General features: G+C 47.3%; 1 protein-coding gene across 1 annotated transcript; it reads right to left on the reverse strand.

The window, feature by feature from the left end:
* Nucleotides 1-2,930: 2,930 nt before the first annotated feature.
* LOC122367382 lies at nucleotides 2,931-21,875 on the reverse strand. The gene is made up of 4 exons (XM_043340417.1): nucleotides 21,689-21,875; nucleotides 4,872-5,103; nucleotides 4,399-4,639; nucleotides 2,931-4,162 (listed from the first exon to the last, which is right to left on the reverse strand). The coding sequence occupies exons 2-4, from the start codon at nucleotides 5,100-5,102 to the stop codon at nucleotides 4,110-4,112; spliced, it is 525 nt and encodes a 174-aa protein (XP_043196352.1). The 5' UTR covers nucleotide 5,103; nucleotides 21,689-21,875; the 3' UTR covers nucleotides 2,931-4,109.
* Between the last annotated feature and the right edge of the window lie 366 nt (nucleotides 21,876-22,241).

Here is a 22,241-nt window from a genome sequence, read left to right on the forward strand (position 1 = left end):
GACAGGGTTTATTACCTCCCCCACCCCACTGCCAGACCACATTGCCGACAAAACCAAGTTTACTGAAATTCCATAGATTTCCGTTACTATATGGATATTTTCCATTCCTAATTAGTCAAATTCAAGCATGGCAGCTCTACCACAGGAACCATTTGAAATATATGCCATTTAACCCAGCACTTGTGGGCAGAAGTGTTCGGATAGATCACAGGCAGGACCAAAAAAGCACGCCGTAGCCCAAGATCTTATAATTGGGTAGCATCGGCACCCTCTCGTCAAGGGGTTCGATAGCACTCGTTTTTTTTCTGCAAAACTAAGTTCGGTCGGCGGCCGAACGGCTGGGGGTCTAATCAAGCCCCCTTCCCTCCCCTTCTTACGTCAGCGGCTGTGAAAATGCCATTACCAGCTGTTGAAACATGGCAGTTGCTTTTGCATGAGTGCACGAAAGGGTTTTAGGTACGTGATACGTGAAAGGTTCTACATGAAATTGAGATACACCAGCTTATCAAATTGTGCTCACTGTGGTGCGCTCGGTTTTACCTTGACTAGTCTTTGAATTCTGGGGTGAAACAGACCAGTCAAGAAACCTGTTCCATAAGGAGAGCCACTGATGCTAAAGAGATGAGGGATGAGGTTTCAAGAGACCTTCATTACCTCCCAAAGGGGTGCCACGCCATTTGCCAATCCCTGCTGTAGTTGTTACGATTGGAGGGTGAATATGAGAACGATGCAGGTCGTGACAGCTCGATCATGACGAACACAATGGTGCCGACATCACAGCTCTATGTACCGCAATTTTTGACGAAGTTAATCAACAAGGACCGGAATCCTACCCTGGGGCACTTCACCTGCAGAGGTCGCCGGACCTGAGACCCTTTCACTCAATTTTTTCAACGGTGCATGCGGCATGCGCTCGTTTTTCCCTTGAAGCTCTTGGTAAGTAAAATCCATCAGAAAGTGTGATCAAATAACGGCTGGTGACCTTCCATGACCTAGCATGACCTTTTGAGTGACCACCGATGACATGACCACTGACGGCTAGCCATTAGCTGCACCCTGCCCGTTGCATATGGATCAGGTGGTGATGTCATGATTCTGAAATTATATTGCAGTTTTGGCGCACTTGTCAGAGCAGAAAACATTCCCACTTTTCCTCCATGACTATATGATGATGAAGCCATGAAGCTGACCAGACGCAAGATCGAAAATTTGAAAGTACGAAACGTAAGTAGTTGGCACTGCTACTCATACCTAAGCAATTCGCAGCTTGTAGGAAACCAGCTTTGAGTTGGCAAGACTGCAAATTTTGATTTAGAGGCAAGGATGCTTGAAAAGGTGATCGATCTTATAGTTGTCCTATGATAAGTTTGGAAACGGGATGCACCATTCGATGTGTTTTGGGCTTTGCCAAGTTTCGCGGCGTTACGTGCCTCGTTTTTTTTTGCATACACGATCAGTATCTACTTTTGGGATTCTCAGTCAGGCAAGCCCCCGTCCCCGTCCCCCCCTATCGAAAACCCGTGGCGCCGCCCCTGCTGCCCACATACTCCCCTCTCGAACCAGTTTAACTCTGCGTTATCGTCCACAGGCCACGCTATCTCCTAATGTGTGACGTCTCTAATCTCGCCTGTGACGCCGACTCGCGACTAAACACTTAAACAGGCCGTGCCGCTCCGCTGCCTGCACTGGTAGGCTGACCCGCACGGCATGCATGTAGTGCGGGCCAGTCTACCCTGCTCAGTTACACGGACCATGGATCTGTCGTTCTCTATAGGCTTGATAGGGTTCGAGCCCTCCCAATAATTTCAGAAATTTAACATCAATCCTATGGCGCTGCATAGTAAGAATGGCTTCGGCATCCTAAACCCATTAGAGCCCTACCAATTTCGGGAAGTGTCGCCCGTGAAACGGACCATTCTGATTCAGTCGCTAGAGGCCGTTACAAGTTAGGTGTGACATTCTCTTTATTTTTACCGAATGGACCTAAAATTTTAAGAAGCATTTTCATTTTGAACGTCATGTTGAGGTGTCATTGGCATCCCGTCTTACCGCCCTTTGTTTGGCTGTTGCGCCCACATTGAGCGTGGAGCCACGAGCCCACATATTTCGTGACAGCCTTGTTAGGGACCCGGGGCGGCCGATTTCGACACATGATAGCGAACCTGTGTAGCACTCGCTAATGATGACACCAGAGCAGTCCACTTGGTGGTGCATAAAAAGATTCCACGTGTATGGTGGCGGACGGCCGAATCAGCATTGGTTCACGACCCTAGCAGCCCGAACTCCAGCCCTGCTGTATTTTAGCAGTAGGTAGTTATAGGAGATTCTCGCTCGATGGGAATGAAGTTCTTCGCTCCATTTTTAACGCCTGCTTGAATAATAACGTTGATCGGAGACGCTTGAGCCGATTTGTTCAGTGCACGGCCACGATGTAGTGAAGCTTATGTTCGTTGCTGGTTTCTATCTCATTGCAATGTTGAACATTCCAAAGCTGAGGATTAATGTATCTCATTTATCGTAACAGGGATAACTTTTGAGAACAGCAGGAAACTGACATCTTTTGAATTTAGTTATTACATTTGTCAGTTCATCTAAAGTCGTTTATTTCTCGATTTACTCGAAGGGAATTAGGGAATGCCTTCTGGATGTGATAGGTTAAAAACGTGGCGTGCTATTCCTCATGCCTACTTATGCATACCGTGATATTTAACTGACGTTTTACACAGCTGTTATGTGCTGTTTCTACCCTAATTGTTCACGTATTTTGCTTGAAAGTTTTTTTTTGTGTGTGTGGGGGGGCGAATGGCGATGCACATTGTGTATTGAATTGGCCGTATTTGTACTTTTCACTATACCCATACCGCAAACTAGTGTTCAAACACCACTGGCACTCCGCCTCATTTTTCTCTCGCCTTAACATAAAAAGGCACTGTTTTGCACATGATTTATTCGGCAAAGACCCGGTGCGGAGATGGTACATTAGGTCACCCGTAGCTGCACTCCTGTCAGCCAATATGACCAACAGAGTGGGGTGAGCAACACTGGTGCGCGGGCGCCGTCAGGAGGAGACACTCGGGGAGGATTTACGCCGCTCGAAATAGAGTCTTTACGTTCAGACGTATTATTATACGAGAAATATTGACAGGAGCGCGCGTCCCATGCGTCCTCTTTCGGCGGGGCCCGCGCACTGATGGACACGTTTGGTGAGACCTCGGCCGTTTGGCGCTTTCCGTCAGTTCGGTAGTAGAGCATCGGGAATACTCTAAGATGCTCGTCACAAAAAATAATTGTGCTGCAAAATATTCCTAGGCTGCTTCCTTAGTCCTATCGGTCTGAAGCATGACAACATGAAGATTTCTTGCACATGTTTCTACGATAACCTATGCATAGACGATGTTACAGTTCAAACATTAACATTTAAGTTTCCTGAACTTCAAACTTGACCCCTAGCTGACTTAACCGACTTCGACGAAGCGTTACGTTCAACGATGCAAAAGATTGAGTAACCAGCTCTCGCTTGCTCTAATGTTGCATTCAACTTTACAGAACACGGGTTATATAAACCAGCATTGAAAGTACGACACCAACCTGCATGCATAGACAACCTTTTACGATAGGTACTTTTATATCCAGCCTCTATGTGTCCGCAAATAATCTCCACGTCTTAATCTGTATCATATTGAATTCGAATTTCAATACTAACAATCGTGTACCTAAAAACAATTGCTGGGACTTTTCCGATCGAGGATGATTGATTTAGGTTTATTATGCGCAAGTGTCTGTTAAATTTACCATACACGTATTTTGGTAAATGACACGCTTCGGATAGTGGTATGTTTTAATTTCTGACATTGCTCGCATTCTTTTGACAGATCCTTCCGCCAAGGCAAATTTTCCAAACAGGGCATGTTTGTCCCAATCGCTTCCTCCCGTGGATGTAGTTAGTGCCCCACTGGTTCCATTTCCTTATTGTAGCTGTTATCCAGAGCGCCAAGCCCGCCGGCCTCCGTTGTTGAAAAAGGGCCGACCTCCTGTCATCGGAGACCGCGCCCTGGCCGGTGGCCCGCTCACCAGCGGCCGTCACCGGTAGGTGCCGAGACTCGAGGTAATCACTTGCCGCGCGCGCCCTTGAAGTTGCACACTTTGCTGAGGCACATGTAGCCTGGAAATACACAAAAGAAGTAGTTATCGTCAGAAGCGTACACGGCGAATGCAGAACATTGTCGTCATCATTTGAAAGCAATATAAGTTTTCGCACCGTGGAGTGTGAATGCCAGGATAGCTGTCCACGGCTTATGATCTTTAGTAAAGCCCTTGGAACTGTTCACTGCAAGCATTTGTAAATGATATTTTCATAAAACATTGAATAGATGCCGTACAGTTGGCTGCAGATCATACCTCGCGCCTGTCTGAGCAGGTCGCTCCTGTAGGGGTAGCTGCGCTTCTGGAGCTCCCTGAAACGCCTCAGCAGCTGGCGGGTCAGCTGCTGGTGCTGCTGGCTGCTGAGCTGCTGCTGCTGGCTGCTCCGGTCGCCGTCCGGCCCGCTCCGGCGGCTCCGCGGAGGCTGCAGAGAGGGTACCGAGGGTAGAAGACGGCCCAGCAGCTGGCGCAGCACGGCACTGTCCTCGCCCTGCTCCTCCTGGGCCGGCACCGGCGGGGTCAGTGTGGGCGGGGGGCATCTATGCAATAACGAAAAACGCCAGGTTTTTAGTCGCTAGACCCTTGCATTTTTACTGATCGCAAATTCAAGCCAAGTCGGCAATCGGCGCCCCCTCGATAGCGTTGCATGCATAAACGAAACAATTCAGGGATATTTTCTAAATGGACCCTCAAATATCTGTAAAAAGTGGCCGCTGGTATAGTAGCCTCACCGTGGCCAGCTGTTCCTTGACGTCCATCAGCGGCGTGCCGGTCTTTTGCTGCCATGCGGTGCCGGGCGCCTGCTGCAGCTCGTGCTGTTGATCAGTGCCCTCCACCAGGCCCATCGAGCTGAGCATGACGTCGGTGCCGTCTGGTAGCTGCTCCACGGACGACGGCCGGCCCTGGACGGAGACCCACAGCAGAGCGGCCCACAGGCAGGGTAGGAGGTGGCACCGGACCATCCTGGAGGGTCACAAAGGGGTTATACTGGATCAGAGCGGCCCACAGACAGGGTAGGAGGTGGCACCGGACCATCCTGGCGGGTCACATAGGGGTCACACGGGTTAGGAAGGGTCACACGGGTCACCGACACGGTAGAAGGTGGCACCGCGGACCATTTTGGCGGGTCACAAAGGGGTCAAACGGAGTCACAGGCAGGGCAGTAGGTGGCACCGGGCCATCTTGACGGGTCTCCGGCCAGACGGATTAGACAGGGTCACAGACACGGCAGGAGGTAGTGTTTGACCATCATTGCGGGTCATACAGGGCCAGCCGGGTATAACAGTCACAGGTGACACCGATTCAGGCAGTCAAGCCGGGTCACGAACACTTCTGGAGGTGGCACGCTCGATGTGTTGGTATAAAGTCGTCAGATAAATTAAATAACAGTTTGCAGCTACTTAATATCCATTCAAGGTACAAGTAGGCAAGTATTCATTTACAGAAAGTAAAGAACAGCTTGAACGTGGTCAGGGTCCATTGTGAAGTCGGGAATTGCTAATCGCTTCCTCGATCCGACTTATTTAGTGGCAGTTTTTCGGTGACGCAGTTAATCTGAACCTAAATGTCAACAAATGACGGATTGTTTCATTTCCCGTCCTGTATCTGATTCCCAAAGGATATGCGTCACTTCACGGGTAATATTCCCAGTTGTATTTTATACCTAATTGTATCCATACGCCCTTTCCGTTACATTTAACTTCCACCGCCGCGTGGTTACCACTACCCGTAAATACCCGTACCTACCCGATGTTTTCAGCCTATGTAAGTATTTCAGTCTTGTGTGTACGTTTTAGAACGTTCTCGGAAGCTGGGGATACGCTCTTAGTACGCTCTAAAGGCACTACAAGACATGCTGCCATCAACGCCTGGGCGCGAGTTTTGTCGATAACCTTTAATGTCCCATCACTCATATTGGCTTCCTGATGTGACATTTTCTTCTGCGGCCGACCCCGGCGCCCCGCAGAGAGGGCCGGCGGTGACAACAGACCTCTGGGGCCATCAGAGTGCCGGTGACCGCGCGCCGCCGCATTGTGCGCTGCTGATAGAGCGTCCGCTAACCGGCCGGCGCCGCGGGCGGTGCTCAGACACCGCGGCCGTCTCCCACGACCAGAGACTATCTATCGACTAGCCGGCGGATCATCGTCTGACCGCCGACACACCGACCCTGTCACCTGCCGTCCACCGTCCCGCCCCCCTCCCCCACGACCGCGCCGCTCCCAGCAGTAGCTGAGCCGAGATATCCGGGCGACGCGGCTGGAGGGTAGACTGCACCGCTGGACACCCGTGTGTGCCGGCACAGTCTACCACCTCAGGCATTCGATTGCTCGGGCGCCACGGAGTATTGCCGTCTCGACTCACTTTCGAACGCCGTCCACCGCGCGGCGCGCCTTGAAACCCAAGAAAATGACATTTGGTAAAAACTTTGTCAATGCCGGTGATGCCAAATGGTAACGCCGATGCTGCACATCGCATACCGTCTATGCCAAATGTGAACGTAAGCAAATATGTGCAATGTGATCCGCCAAAAATGACATTGAAATTAGAGGTGGCAAAATGTGGACCCGGGGACCCGGTCTATGGAACCGGTCTGGACCCGGATGGGTCCAGACCGGGTCCCCCAAAATATTTGGCCGGGTCCAACCGGGTCCTATCATTTCCCAGTGCTTTATGGTAAATATTAATATATTTTATGCTTTGGCAAACATAGTCATAGTTGATGCAGTTTCCAGTTCATACTTCATAAGTCCCAATTCCACTTTTGAATTTTAATATTCCAGCAGATTGGGCTACCTATTCTATAGCATACTAAATACTAATACTGGTCAGTCATGCTTCAGTTTCTTATCTTGTCACCTACAACAGAATAAACAAGTTCTAAGTGCTGAAAACATTGCACCAAATGTTTGTACGGATCACTTCCATTCAGTTTGCTGTACAGCACCTAGCAATATTTTGAGCTGTAGAAATCAAATACCAATAACATATGTAGGTAAGTAGGTATGACTGAAATCCATTTATAAATGGACACAAATCCAATTGAAGCAAGGCTGACCAGTGGCATTCTCACCTGCCTTTTCAAAGACATTGACATACCAAAGTCACTATGCCCACCGGAAATCAGAGTTCATGTTTGATATTCAAATGCATTTCATAGCTCAAACAGCTTTGAAATTATTTCTATCACGGCCAGAAGACAACTCATAAAACCAACATGCCCCTGCATAAATCCATAAAGCTAAAAATGAATCCAAGGCATTCTCCAGAAACCGTAGTATTGATAAGATTTTAGCCAACTGGCGCCGCATGGTGGCGCTAGCAGAGCGTATTATACATATAGCGCTCTACTAGCGCCATCATACGGCAGCAGCTGACAAAAAACTGAGTCAATACCAATGCCCTTCTCCAAGGCCAATGATTTCATGTTGATGTGAAAGTGGCGCATTTGAGCGTCATATATGCTATACCTTACGCACGCTAATCTACTGCATAAAGGTTAAATTTTGGAACACGTTCGAGAAGAAATCAGGTACCTAAGTCTCAGAACCCTTGGTATTTATTCTATATCTAGGTACTGACAACAAAATGTAGTTTGTTTTCTGCGTTAATAAATTGGCACTTAAGTCATGATCGCAACCTACTTAACCAACTTGCAGTACCTACTTAAAAGTTTATTGCCATTACGATTTTGCAGTACTTTAACCCCAGCAAAATTTTGCAGTGATTTAACGCGTCCTTGCATTGCTATCGTGTCGACATTTCTGGCGAACCTCACACAGTTTTCATGTTTTGATTTTTGAATGTTGTATGTCTATTTTGATTTTGAATGTTGTATCGTTTGGGGCCTTTGATAGTTGATAATATTTGTAAGGACTAATGAATTTAATTCTAAAAACGAATATCTTTTACCAAGAATATTAGAAAAGGTATGTATCAGTATGGTTATCTTGTTCCATGTTGATGTTAGGTTCTTGTTCTGACTCTGGTGAAGGCACTGGTCCATGGATCCCCAGTTCACATCATTTTTAGCAGCTGTAGTAAAAGTGGCTTAGGTTAGCATGAAATTCATTGGTGTACTTACGTCTTTACTTGAATATGACCTAAATCTGGTTCCAAAATACAAACTGTGAAGCGAAGTGAAATGACCATGGCATGAGTTTTTTACTTTGCAACACAAGTATGCCCAATTGGAAAGAAACTATTTTCTTTTGCTATACCTACAACTGTACACAATTTTCACAATGAATTTCGGGAACGGGTCCATCTGGTTCCAACGCTGACTTAGACCGGGTCTGACCGGTTCCAGAAATGTGCCAGTCAGACCGGGTCCGGGTCCGGGTCCCAAAATTTTCCAGTTTTGCCACCTCTAATTGAAATTGGATTTATCTAGAGGCAAGCATCTTTTTAAGCGTTCCATGTGACTTCTACGAGTGTGTTGTCCATCGACATACATCTATTGTATACCACCTGTTTTAGACATTCCAATATGTAATAACACACACCTACTTCAACAAAACACTGCCTGAATACAGAATAGGTATTTAAGGCTTACATAGGTAACCAAGCAAGCAACAACATGAAGAAGGCTATCACCAACTGAGAATTTCGCAGAATGTAAGAGTAGCTGAGAGGCGCATATAAATACAGCATACCAAAGCTCGTGCTGAGAATTTGAAACACATTGCTGAGCAGTAAATACACAAGTTGTGAATTAAGCAGCATTATGGTATAATTAATATGGTTATTAGGCGGATAGAGAGGGATCCTTATTAACCTAATCAGATTACGCATAGTGGCACTGACAGCTGCAGGTGCCCATAACGCGATGCGCCTAAGCATCAAAGAGACATCAGATAGGTATTTATTCGTTTATGTTTACGGCGATGTCTCGAGTAACATTGTTCCCGAAGGAAAATGTCCGGAAATGACTTTAACACAGCTACGGATCCTTCTTTTCAATATTTTGAAATCTTAGAGACAAGCATGCCCAATTTTGAATTGATGAAAATACTGCATGAAGTTCAGATTCAATCATTAGCACATCACATGTCACGTCGTCATATATCTTACGCTAGCTTCTTTGCACACAGCACTTCCTGGACTAGTTTAGCTACATAAACACGCGTTTGTATTGGCTCAGGTTTCACGCGTCTGACGAACAGCATTGCTATGTGTGCACGCTTGTCTGTCGTTTTTGTCCCCGTCTCTGGAAACGTTTTCTAAGCATTGACAAACGCATAATATTTGTTCGGTGGACTACTGGCGGTACAGTTTCTTCTTGGCGCTTGTGTGCCACCATTCTGACCTTGGTATGTGACTATTGATGTAGGTAATTGGGGTAAACAATCGGTAACATTTCCAGCACGCCGGTAGCTCACAGCTGCAAACGTTGTAGTAACGATGTCGTAAGCGATAACGATGTCGTAAGCGAACATGCATGGAGATGTGGGCTTAAGTGACTAGCTTTTGCTATTTTTTATTAACTGTAGTGCGAGAGTTGGGTTTTGGAGGCTGTCGCCTCGGCGCCGCCGGGAGCGTCGGCCGGCCGCCGTCGACCTCCGGTGTGGACGGAGGGGCACATCTGGCGTCGGAGCGGTCCCGGCGGCCGTTCGTCCCAGTTTCGGGGCCATGCCGGCGCGTCGGCCGGGACAGAGGGGGAGTCAAGTCGTAGCCATGTGACTGGGCGGTCGTGTGTAAGGCCGATCGACGAATACAGGTTGAATTGGAGAGAACAACCTTTTACAAGCTATTTCGGCACCATGCCTGAAGAAAGTGGTGGTGCAAAGGCAGGACAGTGATCTGGGCCGTTTGTGACGGGACTGCCAGGACAATGAGAGCAGTTATCGGATCTGCACTGGTGGCTCGAAGGTCCGAGTTGACGTGGCCGCCGGGTCAGGTCGGGCTGCGGCTGCACCGGGAAGGACGGCGACGCCGCGTTAGCTCGTCACGGAGAGGTGCTCTGTGGCTGCCGCCTGACAGAGCTGTGCCTGCAGAAGAACTCTGGATGTCGTTTGCCGCTGGAGTCGTGTATCAGCAGCTGTGGAACAGCGCCGTCGGATGATGCAGTGGGACGGAGGAGCTGCAGGCACGGCGTGCCGGGCTGCAGCTGACTGGCAAGACTGTGCCGACGGACGCCGGAGCTGTGAGGGTGACTGATATGAGACGCGTGCTGTGTGCTTTGTGAAATACGCCTGGCGAGTTACGCTCGCAGCAGTGATGGAGGTACTTGCTGGCGAGTTACGCTCGCAGCAGTGATGGAGTGATGGAGGTGCGTGCTGGCGAGTTACGCTCGCAGCAGTGATGGAGGTGCGTGCTGGCGAGTTGCGCTCGCAGCAGTGATAAAGGTGCGTGCTGGCGAGTTATGCTCGCAGCAGTGATGGAGGTACTTGCTGGCGAGTTACGCTCGCAGCAGTGATGGAGTGATGGAGGTGCGTGCTGGCGAGTTACGCTCGCAGCAGTGATGGAGGTACTTGCTGGCGAGTTACGCTCGCAGCAGTGATGGAGGTGCGTGCTGGCGAGTTACGCTCGCAGCAGTAATGGAGGTGCGTGCTGGCGAGTTACGCTCGCAGCAGTAATGGAGGTGCGTGCTGGCGAGTTACGCTCGCAGCAGTAAAATCGGCTTGTGGTGGCGGTCGCCGGGACTGCACTGGAAACTCCACAGGAGGGCCGTGTGGTGGCAGTCGCCGGGACTTTTTAGGATAAGTGTCTGAATGTCTGTGAGCTCGTGGTTTTTGTGTGCATTTGATCTGAGGTGAGCGTGAGCCGTTGATGGACAGGAGAGGGCACGTATAGCTGAATGCGAGAGCTGGTAGTTTCGTGGCATCTGTGGTCCGTGACAAAATTGGTGAGCCTGGCCAAGCGCATTTCTTCATGCTGGGCGCTGCACGTAAAAAAGATTCTTAAATGATTGGGCAAGGTATATGGACATTATGCGTGCTGATTAGGAGCGTTTAAGAGAATGTCTTAGGATTGCTTGGCTGATTGTGTGCGTGTTTGTGTTAAAATTTCAGTGGTTGATTCTTGAGAATCAGGGGAAGGTGCAGTGTGAGAGTTGGGTTTTGGAGGCTGTCGCCTCGGCGCCGCGGGGAGCGTCGGCCGGCCGCCGTCTGCCCCGTCCCCTCCGGTGTGGACGGAGGGGCACATCTGGCGTCGGAGCGGTCCCGGCGGCCGTTCGTCCCAGTTTCGGGGCCATGCCGGCGCGTCGGCCGGGACAGAGGGGGAGTCGAGTCGTAGCCATGTGACTGGGCGGTCGTGTGTAAGGCCGATCGACGAATACCTACAGGTTGAATTGGAAAGAACAACCTTTGACAACCTTTTACATGAACTGAGATATTTTCTTTGAATGAAAACAAAACGAGGTAGGTACTGCTCACTTTGTTGAATGCAATATCGATGCATGTTATAGGAAATAGCCGTTTTCACGACGGCCATCTGGTACACATTTGGTGCACATCTGGTGCAGATGCCAGATCAGGTGCAGATTTGGTCAAATCAGGTTCAGTGTGTCTCTTAGTAGCTATCAGCTGGGGCTACACTATTTGCTTATATGCCTGTATTGTCATATTATCAGAGAGTATCATCGATCAAAGCACTGAAATAAATTCATCAAATGAAGATATTTGCTGTAAAAGAGATTAGGTGCAGATTTGGTCAAACCAGGTGCACTCGCCGGATAGACCGTCGTGAAAACGGCTAGTAATGATCTTACAAAAGTAGGCAAAAAGCCAAGCGATCATAATATAATAGAGGCAGGTGGCATAAAAAGCGAGAATCATTTACGGAATTTATCATTTAACAACAAGCAGACGCACCCTTACCTCCCTAGGGAGGTACCTACAGCACCGACCTCAGAAGCTTCTGTGGTCTGTTTCCATGAGCTTGGCCGGTCTGAGCTGGTGTGCAGTGGGTCAGGGAGTGTCACGGGTATCGTTGACTAGAATTAATCCATTGGTCAGCACCGGCTGCACCAACACAGTTTCAGTCATAATCCACAGGGGAAATTCAGTCTTTGCGAGTTGCGACGGCATGTATCGTACCCGATATCAGGTGACGTGTCTCTCGGCCGCGCACTTGCTATTGGGGAACGGCCACCAAAAATGTGCCTATACTGCCTACTCTTTGGCTTCTGTGAGCGTTGATGTTTTTGTCTCTATTGCTTCCATTGTCAGTCCTGTTTCCGTGCATAGTAGTTATGCGTACCTAAAATGAATGAAATCTTAAGCTCGAAATGAGCCATCACGCCATATATTGTGATGTTCCAAAAAAGATCATTCTGGGAAGTTAAGACGAAAAAGTCCAATATTTTCTGAAGTGTGCGTTTGATAGAGCACGTGTTGTGTATAAAGTTACAGCCAATGCATTTAACTGTAGTTTTGTTTTACCGGTTCAGTCTCCATTATACCAGATACACCATACACATGAGAAGAGAGAGAGAAAGAGAGAGAGAGAGAGAGAGAGAGAGAGAGAGAGAGAGAGAGAGAGAGAGAGAGAGAGAGAGAGAGAGAGAGAGAGAGAGAGAGAGAGCGAGAGAGAGAGAGAGAGAGAGCGAGAGCGAGAGAGAGAGAGAGAGAGAGAGAGAGAGAGAGAGAGAGAGAGAGAGAGAGAGAGAGAGAGAGAGAGAGAGAGAGAGAGAAGAGAGCATGATAATCAAGAGAGGGAGAAGAAATAAAGATAAAAAGAATGAGGGGCAAAAAGGACAGGATTTCTATTGTAGGGGCAAAATTTATAAAACTCGTATCAATCGAAATTGTCGGAACCGATTTGAATTTCTACTCACAGCTTGTGATTGGATAGGCATCGTTTGTGAGGGCCCACAAAGTCAATGGCAGCTTGTGGTGTGAACACTGGCACTAACCAATGTAATCGAATCAGCCAATCCGTGCGAACGACCAGTCGACCATGATTTCACCTTACAATGTAAGGCGAAGCGCTACCGTAGCCTTTTACAGCCGATTTTCGGCATCAACTGTCGCTCGCCAACTGAAGTACCTATACTTTCGACCAATGGTGATTGAACAGCCTTTGTCTTGTCAGGCAAAATCAGGAGTCATGACCTAAAGTTGGTTATCTTTCTCCTTCCCAATTCGAATTGACGGTAATCAGCATAAAATTACACGATGAATAGAAAAGCTACCATAGTTTCGTGCTAACTTGATCACCAAAGGGCAACTTTAGCCCACTCCTGGAAAACTAATTTGTTTTGCTGTAACGTTTTACAATTAAAGGAAAGTGGGAAGGACGGTCAGGGTTAGAGATGGCAAAATGTGGACCCGAGGACCCGGTCCAAAGAGCCAGTCTGGACCCATATGGGTCCAGACCGGTTCCTGGAAATTTTATTACGGGTCCAACCGGGTCCTACCATAAAACATGCATCCTGCACAATGCATACATATAGATTGCAAAATATGAAGTGGATGGAAAGAAAGCATTTGCTCATGTATGTTTCTTTGCACATTGTAGCTCATGAGTATTCTCAGTGAAAAAAGGCTGTTTTACATGATGCAACGAATGATACCTTCAAATAGTTTGTATTAATTGGCTTTTGGGGAACGGGTCCAACTGGTTCCGATTCCAACTAAGACCGGGTCCGACTGGTTCCAGAAATGTCCAGTCGGGCCTGGTTCGAGTCTGGTCCCCAAAATTATCACCTTTTGCCACCTCTAGTCAGGGTAGGCTTCCCTGGCCGTTTTACCCCACTTTCCCCTAAGTGTAAAAAGTTATACGGCACACACAGAAATATTGAGCGGAAAAACGGTGTAATTGAAAGTACCAAAAGGAACATTTTTTTGGTGTAAAATTACTCTGTTTTCTGGGTAAAAGAACACTTATATGTGTGTTTTGCTAGCTTCGGAGTGCTTCACTATTGTGTAGGAGAACTGCTTTCAGTGTAACTTTACCGCGGATCTCGCGTTACATTTACGCACAAATATGTGTTTTTGGTAAAAAGTACCAAAAGGAACACTCGCGTGGTAATCGTACACAAATTCATGACGGTAAATTTACACAAATATGACGGTTATTATAACGATTTTTTCTGGTAAAGCTAATGTTGGGCCCGCAAAATTTGTAACGCAAGCGACACGCGGCGGGACGTTGTCGCCAGCCGAGAACCTAGCTAAATGCAATAAAATTGTGATGCTCAATGCCTACCCCATGCTGCAAACACGTTTGTTTGTTTGTCGTTTATTGTTAAGAATCGACATCACATCTGACGGAAATAAAAGTTAGATTAACGTATATACCTTATCATGTATATAAGCTGATATTTCACAACGCATGGGCGCCGCTACAGATCGCAGCCACCGCCCGTCTCCCGTCAACTGCCCGTAATTAATTAATAAATAAAAATATATCATCTGTACGCACTACTTCACTGTGCCAAAATTGTCGTTCATTTAATTAGCCATCGGCTCTCTGTTGCCTATCTGGCAGAATATTAGCATACCTATACCTAATTAACCCTAGAAAAGCATGAAAGTGCATCCATTATTTTCATAACACGACAGCAGCTCAGTTGAAAAATTACAAGCCCACCTTAAGCCCACCTTAGCACTCCGACAAAGCTGGATAATTTCCAGCAGCTCCTCCAATGTCGCTCCGCTTCAGATTTCAGACTCGGTCTTGATTGCAGTTATCGGACGATGACCACAATGCAGTATTTCACTTATTATTCACTTAGTTCCTCATTACTCAGCTTATTATCGAACTAGATAAACACCACAGCACTGTTTTATCTCACTGATCGCACAAGAATGGGCAAACCCACTCTGCGCACTACAGCCACAACACTCCCCCGCCGGCCCCCGCGGTCCCCGGCGCACAACTGACAGATTGCGAAAATGGCGCCGCCGCCGTCAATTATAGCTCAAAATGTCGCTAAATTTACACTGGTTGACGTAAACGAACGGTGCTCTGGATGTGTACCGCAATTACCAGTGCGACACAACACTCATTCGCGTATGGATACACTTGCTTTGCATGGAAACATATCAGTTAGGTATTTGAACATCTGTTATGCTGTTACATTATCCTGTTTTGCGTAAAGATGCTTGTGTGGTGTAATAAAACTGCCGATGTTTGTTAGTTAACCAATAAACGTCGTATAAAAACAAACTTATTCTTGATGCCTTTACTTATTATGGCGTTGTGCGACGGATACCTTGCTTATTTATCACGAAAATACTTAAACTAAAGATATTTTACTAAGTGAAGCAGAACTTTGAAGCTAATTGAACTATTTACGAGTATATTGAACTTGACATCGCTCAATATTTCTGTGTATGGGCAAAATGAATTAGTTTTCTAGTCGTGGGCCAAAGTTGCCCTTGGTGGTCAAAGTTGCACGAAACTATGGTCTTAAAAAGTTACGGTAAGTAAATGCCGAATACGGTAGGTATAAAGTCTGAAGTTTGTCATATCCACAGGATCGTGTCGATGCCAATCTCGTTCACCATGGTTTCATCGGGCTAGTGGTTCGGTCACTGCTGCGCTACTGACTGAATGCACGAAAGACGACAGACAACTCAAACGTCGCCCTCATTATCGCGCTGGAGGTCAATCAGTCAAATGCTTTCAAGAGAAGTCACTGAGGCGGTCGCTGCTTCTGAAAGCTGAAGAAGGAAATAAAAGCATTTCATTCTTTTATAGCATTCAGTCTCCAATTATGCACCCAGCAATTGAATGTTCCAAACCCAATCTTGTCTGCGGTTCAGGCACAAGGTCACCTAGATTTATTTGGAGGCATGGTGCATTTTTCATTTACAACTCCTATTACCGTAACTACTTCTGACGTTTTGTTCCTTTGACAAAACAAATTTGGTTTTGATCACGCTAACGTTCCTGTACTCTTTAGTTTCGGCCTATTGCCTACATAACTTCACATTATTTTTATTGTGTAAGGTAGGGGAGAGTGGGGTAATTTGGCCGCTTTTTTTAGAAAACGATATAACTTAAAAATGACGACACATTTCTGCATTTTCTCATCGCTGGCAGGTGTTGCATTCATTTTACTTTACTGGACAGTGAACTTGAAATGATAGAGTAATTGCTTATATTGAAATTGTGACGTATTACAAAGGTCTGCAAGGCGGCCAAATTGCCCCACTAGCAGGGTTATTTGGCCGGGGGTGTGGGGCAATTTGGCCGGTGTTAGTTTGCGGTCGGGATTTTCTGTTATATTGCGAGTCAGCTTCAGATTCAGCAATGACGTGTGTCCTATGACGCATTTGCCGCATTATGGAGGTTGGCTCAGGTGTCACAGGGGTCAAAATAGCCAAATTAGCGGCTCTATAGAGGCGATCACAGTTTTTTACGAATAACTTTTGAAGTAATGAAGCTAGGCCAAAACTTCGAGTACCATCGTAATTCTCTCGTCAGTCCGCATCGAAAATATATGTGTTGACCTTGATAAGTCAAGGTCAAAGGTTGACCTCAGGTCACGTTGCATCAGGTCGCTTGACCTCAAGGTCACGTGATTTCAAGGTCATCATGCATATCATTCGATGCGCCTTGGCGAGCTGAACAGAATGAGACCATTTGTGCGGCTGTACCATTTTTATGTAAGGATTTATTAGCAGAAAACGTTTGGTAACCTTTGATGACGTCACATGCTCTTACAGTTGACCAATCGGAAGTAGGCATCAAAGCAGTCAAAGTTGGTCATGAATCATGTCAGGGCCTCCTCTAACATACCCACTGGGTGGGCAAATGCCCACCCAGTCACCACAATTGCCCACCCAGTGGCGTCGATTTGCCCACCCAGAAGCAAATGTAAAAATAAAGGTCCGACCGGTGAGGCTTGTAAATTAGGAGCTCTAACTCGCTGTTGCATCTATAAGCCCAGGTAGCATCCCTCTCACGGCATTGGGTTTTAATCGGTATTTGTAAAAAAAGTAATTGTCTCGTGAGTGAATAGGCATGTACAGGGTGTTGCAGGTAAATTGGGACTAAGTTCATGACCTTACAAAAAATTTGCTATGCGGAGGAACATCATGGAAATTTGACACAATATAATTTCAACAATTGTTTTTCATTTGATATTGAAATTTTAATCCTAACATATCGCGCAGGTCATGGAGCAGCGTCGGAGGGAAACGATTGGTGAGTTAGTTCGCGCCGGACAGAGTGCGAAGGACATAATAAGTTTAACTGGGTACCCAAAGTCTACCGTGTACCGAACTATCGCGACCGTAGGAGCTGGAGGGGATGTCGCTCGACGTTCTCACACACCTCGCAGTGACCGAAAACGGACACCAACATTCCTGAGCGGCTTGAAACGCTCGATTCAGGCCAAACCGAGGACCTCGATGAACAAGCTTGCGCGTGCCCGTCACGTGAGCAAGAGCACCATCAGCAGAGCCGTGAGAGAGGACCTCGGGATGAAGTCGTTTACCAGAAAACGACGAAGCCTCCTGACCGAACCAGCAAGGGCGATGCGAAGGGAGAGGGCACCGAAGGTCCTCAATCTCCTCAAGCACCTCGGGAGTGACGTCAGGGTATTTGTCGATGAGAAAAAGTTCATCGTAGAAGAGGTCGCCAACCGCCGGAACTCGCGGGCTATCGCCTACAGCCCTGATGAAGTGGCTCCCGTGATGAAAGGCAAAAATCCGGCATCAGTGATGGTATTCGGGGCCGTCGCAAGTGATGGCCGCATAATGCCGCCCCATTTCATACCTGCTGGTGTGATGATCGACACTGACGCGTATTTGACCATCCTGAAGGAGTCTCTCATCCCCTGGATGATGAAATACTATGACCTGAGCAAAGTCATGCTGGTGCAAGACTCCGCCCCAGCACATGCTTCCCAGAGGGTGCAAGATTTCCTGAGCCAGAGGATCCCCCTTTATGTACCCAAGGACATATGGCCCTCCAACTCGCCTGACTTGAATCCATGCGACTTCTGGATGTGGGGCGTGGTAGAACAAAAGTCCAACTCGACCACTCATGCCAACGTTTCTGACCTGAAGAAGACCATCAGGAAGGCAGTCAGCACCATTGACCAGGACGAGGCCCGGCGCGCGTGCTCCGCTTTCCGACGCCGTCTCGAGAGGGTGCGGGACGCCGACGGCGGTCACATCGAGTGACAAGGCTGTGCGTACATGACACAATACACGTGCGAAGTTTCAACTTTCTATGTTTTCATTCACCGTATTAATAGCATGTTGAAATTAGGTTTGAAAATTCCCAATTTACCTGCAACACCCTGTACAATGTACATGTAATCTGGAACAAATAGACGTCACGAGCATCGCTAACTATAACCCTAGCCGTCACAGGGGGCGGGGTGATGCATTGCAAACCCCTAAGTTTCTTTTTTCGCAAATAAATCGCGTAGAAAGCGGCCGATAGCGACGAAACTTGCAGTACCTTCGAGTTAATCAATTGTACACCTACCCTGAAAATTTCATGACCCTGACCCAAATGACCTTTGACCTGTGAGTTACTTTTCGAGACCAGAGGCCTCTTGCACCAAAATCCTCTTGCACCAATGCTTGGATTATTTTGCATCGTATACCCAGTCCAAGTCTCAAATGTAACAATTTGCATGCAAAATTTTGCAAGCACATGTAGGATTATGTATTGGGCTATTGCAAACAAATTTACCACCGTTAGATTAGCTTATTCTGAAACCGGTTTTTCGATTTTACCTAGCTAGGTAGTTTGGTGCAAGAGGCCTCAGGTTTAGCCGGAATCGCAATTCGGCCTACTTCGGCTCGCATTAGTCGAGCGTTTGCAGTCTTTTCGTGGTTTCAGGCTTTCAAACATGTGATATGATGTTGGTCTCATGCATTAGGTTGGATGTCAAGGTCACCTGAAGGTCAGGTCAGGTTATTGACCTTTGATGACCTCGGTTCACTTTTTCGAGTTTTATATGTTTCTAGGCTAGTTTTTTTTTAGCTGAATTCGAATTAGGCAACCATTTGAGCATTTACGAAGTAGTTTTGGTGCCTTCATAATATGTTACGAAGCTGTCAGAGGCTTTTGACACGTACTACGAATACCCGGCAGGACCCCTACTGGTTGACCTGACCTGACCTGAGTCCTGACCCGACCTGGCCTAAATGCATGAAGATATCAGCTGTCATCACAAATAACATGATATTCGTGATCAGCAACCCGAAAAAAACCATAACAGCCACACTACGACGTTCTAACAGATCCCGATTTTCTCGACTTTTGGTTCATTGACGACCTGACCTTACCTCAGAGGTCACCATTTGAACTATGACCTTAAAACTGGGTACCGTTGGGTTCGTCTCGTGATGACCTACACGATGTTTTTTTTTTCCGCGAGGCTCTAGCTCAATTAGGGGCCAAACACCCCCCCCCTTGCGCTTGGGTTCGACCCCCCCTTGCGCCGTCGAAGGACGCAAAGCGGCCTGTGCCGGCGAGGGATAAAAATAAAACACACGACAAACGTTATCTTTGCAAACTATCATCTTGTTTCCAATCCCCCTCCAGGCAGTGGGGGGGGGGCATTTTTTGTCCCCCCCCCTTAGTTTTTTCGATATATCTCGAGAACCGCTGCGCCGATCGTCACCAAACTTTCAGTACCCTCCCGGGAGTAGCTAGCGCACATGGTGACCAAAAATTTTTCCAAAGGCTATGATAGGTTGGCCGCTAATGACGTCAGAGTGACGCCGTTTTTGCCATTTTCGACCCAAAAAAAGGTTTCGCGGGAAGAGCTGTCAGGCCTACAGCTTTAGAGATACAGAAAAATGTTCCGACATAAAAGGTGTGAAATTAAGAGGGCTACAAAACTGCTATTTCGGTTTTTCGATTTTTTTTGGATTTTGACCCCCAAAAATATTTTTTTTTGAATATAATAGCCGAAAAATCCAAAAGTTTTTTGAATTTCGAAAAAACCGGAATATACCTATCTGATAGTCCCTACCGCCTTCTATCTACATAGCAAATTTGAGATCAATACCTCTTTTTTTAGCTAAGTTATAGCGAAAAAAACTGTTCAAAATTGATGGCGTCAAATTTGCAAACTCAATTTTTAGCAATTCTAGACCTCGTAGCGCAAAACAAAGACCACCATTAGACTCCCCGTGACGAGCTGCATCGAATCGATACCCATTTTATGCAAAAATATCAACTTTGAAATTTGACCTTTTTTGACCTGACCTTGACCTGACCTCCACCAGAAAGTGACCTAAACCGTACCTGATGGTCTTATAGCCAATACCATTGAGTTGGAAATGAAAAACTGGCCATAAAACATGCATCGCACAACCTTAGTAAAGTCGGGTTCATGTGGTGACCCTTGGTGACCTTTGGTGACCTGACCTGTGCCCTGACCTGGTATGACCAGTGACCTCTAATAGCAACATATGTACTAGACAATTGACGCCTTATCGCTGATTATCGACAAAATGCGTTTTACTCGGTGTTATAGCGCTTTCCCTAGAAGCCCCGTGAACGGTGAAACATTTTATCTTTGACCTGACCTGTGACGTCATCGGTGACCTCGAGGTCAATGAAATTTGGTTACTCTCAACAAACTTGACAGGGCTATCGAACGCTGTTTGAATTCTCCGGATCCGTCCAGTAGTTTCGGAGATACGGGGGGGGGCAAAAAAATGCCCCCCCCCCCACCGCGCGGAAGGTGGCCGGGAGGCCCACCGCCTGCCGGGATAATGGCACAGCTTATTTCGCCTCACCCCCCCCCCCCGGCACAGGTTTTGAAATTGGTTGAACCCCAAAACAAGTGGCTGGATCCGCCCTCAGGCAATGGAGCGGCGAAAAAAAAATTGCCCACCCAGTGAAAAATCCTTAGAGGAGGCCCTGAATCATGTCATTTATGGTACAATTGACCATGAAAACTCGGCCGTCCCAGCATAGTGACCATGAGCGCACCGGCCAAGTTGCCCCGCTAGTCCCGGCCAAATTACCCCATATTGCCATTCTGAAAATTTTTGTCTATAAAGTCATCACGGCTTTACGGAATTAGATAAAATTGCTCTTGGAACCGCTGAACACCCCCAAGAATGGCGCTATAATGTCTGAATTCGTTTTTAGCCCAAATACTACATGTTATACAACTTTGTAAACAGAAGTAAAAGTTACCATTTTCTAATGAAATTAACGTTTTATTAATTTTGAATAAAACTACGAGGGGCAAAGTTTTGACATTTGTCCTCCAGTTATTTCTACCCATGACAAATGAATAGAGATTAGAGTTATTTCACTCACTTTTATTAGACATCGTACAGGTGGGGGCGGCCAATTTACACCACCGGCCAAATTACCCCACTCTCCCCTAGGTACCATTTTATGGTCTACCAGAGACTCTACACACCTTTTATGCACACCTTTTATAGAATCTACGGAATTATGCTTGGTAGACCCTGTTTGATGTTTCAGAAAGCTTATGCCAATTGCAGTTCGTCCGCTGTTTGTTTTTACATAGTTACGCATGTTAGTTCAAGTTGTTACGGCACGTCTAAACGCCTAATCCCCCGCCGTATCACCAAATCCAGTGGTCCCAGCCCCGCCCCTCCCCCCCCCTTGAGACCCACAGCACCTATCCAGTGCCCGGGCTCACCTGGTCTGTCTCCTCTGTCCACGATTCCGAGCTGTCAGCGGTCCGCCGTGGTGTCGCCACTGCCGCCGGCCCGTGTATCGAGTCCACACCGCGCGCTGTAGTGACCGGGCCCCCGTGTCCTCCGGCTATATAGGCCGTCGGCTACCTGGTCGGAGGCAGCATCACGAGGCGCGCGCCGCCGCCCCTACCGCCGCCGCCGCGTTCCTATACTCCCACGTGCACAGAGAGCAACGGACTCACGGCAAGACAAAATGCGGGATGACACGAAAACTTGGGTGCAAAGACCTGAGATCGGATGACTTATTTGTATTATATTGTACTTAAACCGAATACGAGTCCAAACTCTCTGTCAGGACTAACATTCATTGGGCAATGATTCACCCAGTGGGACAATGTCTTAGAAAAATCGACGACTTCGAGACTTATCAATGTCGAAATGTGCGTGTATAGTTCAGCCTATGGGCACTACGATTCCAAGGGTCGTAATGCAAATTGCCAGTGCAATTCACGGGTCTAGCAGCAGTTTCATTGTCAGGAAGCTCCATTCAGTCGC

This window comes from Amphibalanus amphitrite, unplaced genomic scaffold (assembly GCF_019059575.1).
Source record: "Amphibalanus amphitrite isolate SeventyFive unplaced genomic scaffold, NRLGWU_Aamphi_draft 000865F_arrow, whole genome shotgun sequence".
NCBI classification, from domain to species: domain Eukaryota; kingdom Metazoa; phylum Arthropoda; class Thecostraca; order Balanomorpha; family Balanidae; genus Amphibalanus; species Amphibalanus amphitrite.

Bases quoted from the DNA above. Each gene is read 5' to 3' on its own strand.
- LOC122367382 (XM_043340417.1), bottom strand. From the start codon at position 5,102: ATGGTCCGGTGCCACCTCCTACCCTGCCTGTGGGCCGCTCTGCTGTGG. The intron at 4,640-4,871 runs GTGAGGCTACTA...GTGCCGGCCCAG, and splicing joins TCAAGGAACAGCTGGCCACG to GAGGAGCAGGGCGAGGACAG. The intron at 4,163-4,398 runs GTATGATCTGCA...GTGTATTTCCAG, and splicing joins CCTGCTCAGACAGGCGCGAG to GCTACATGTGCCTCAGCAAA.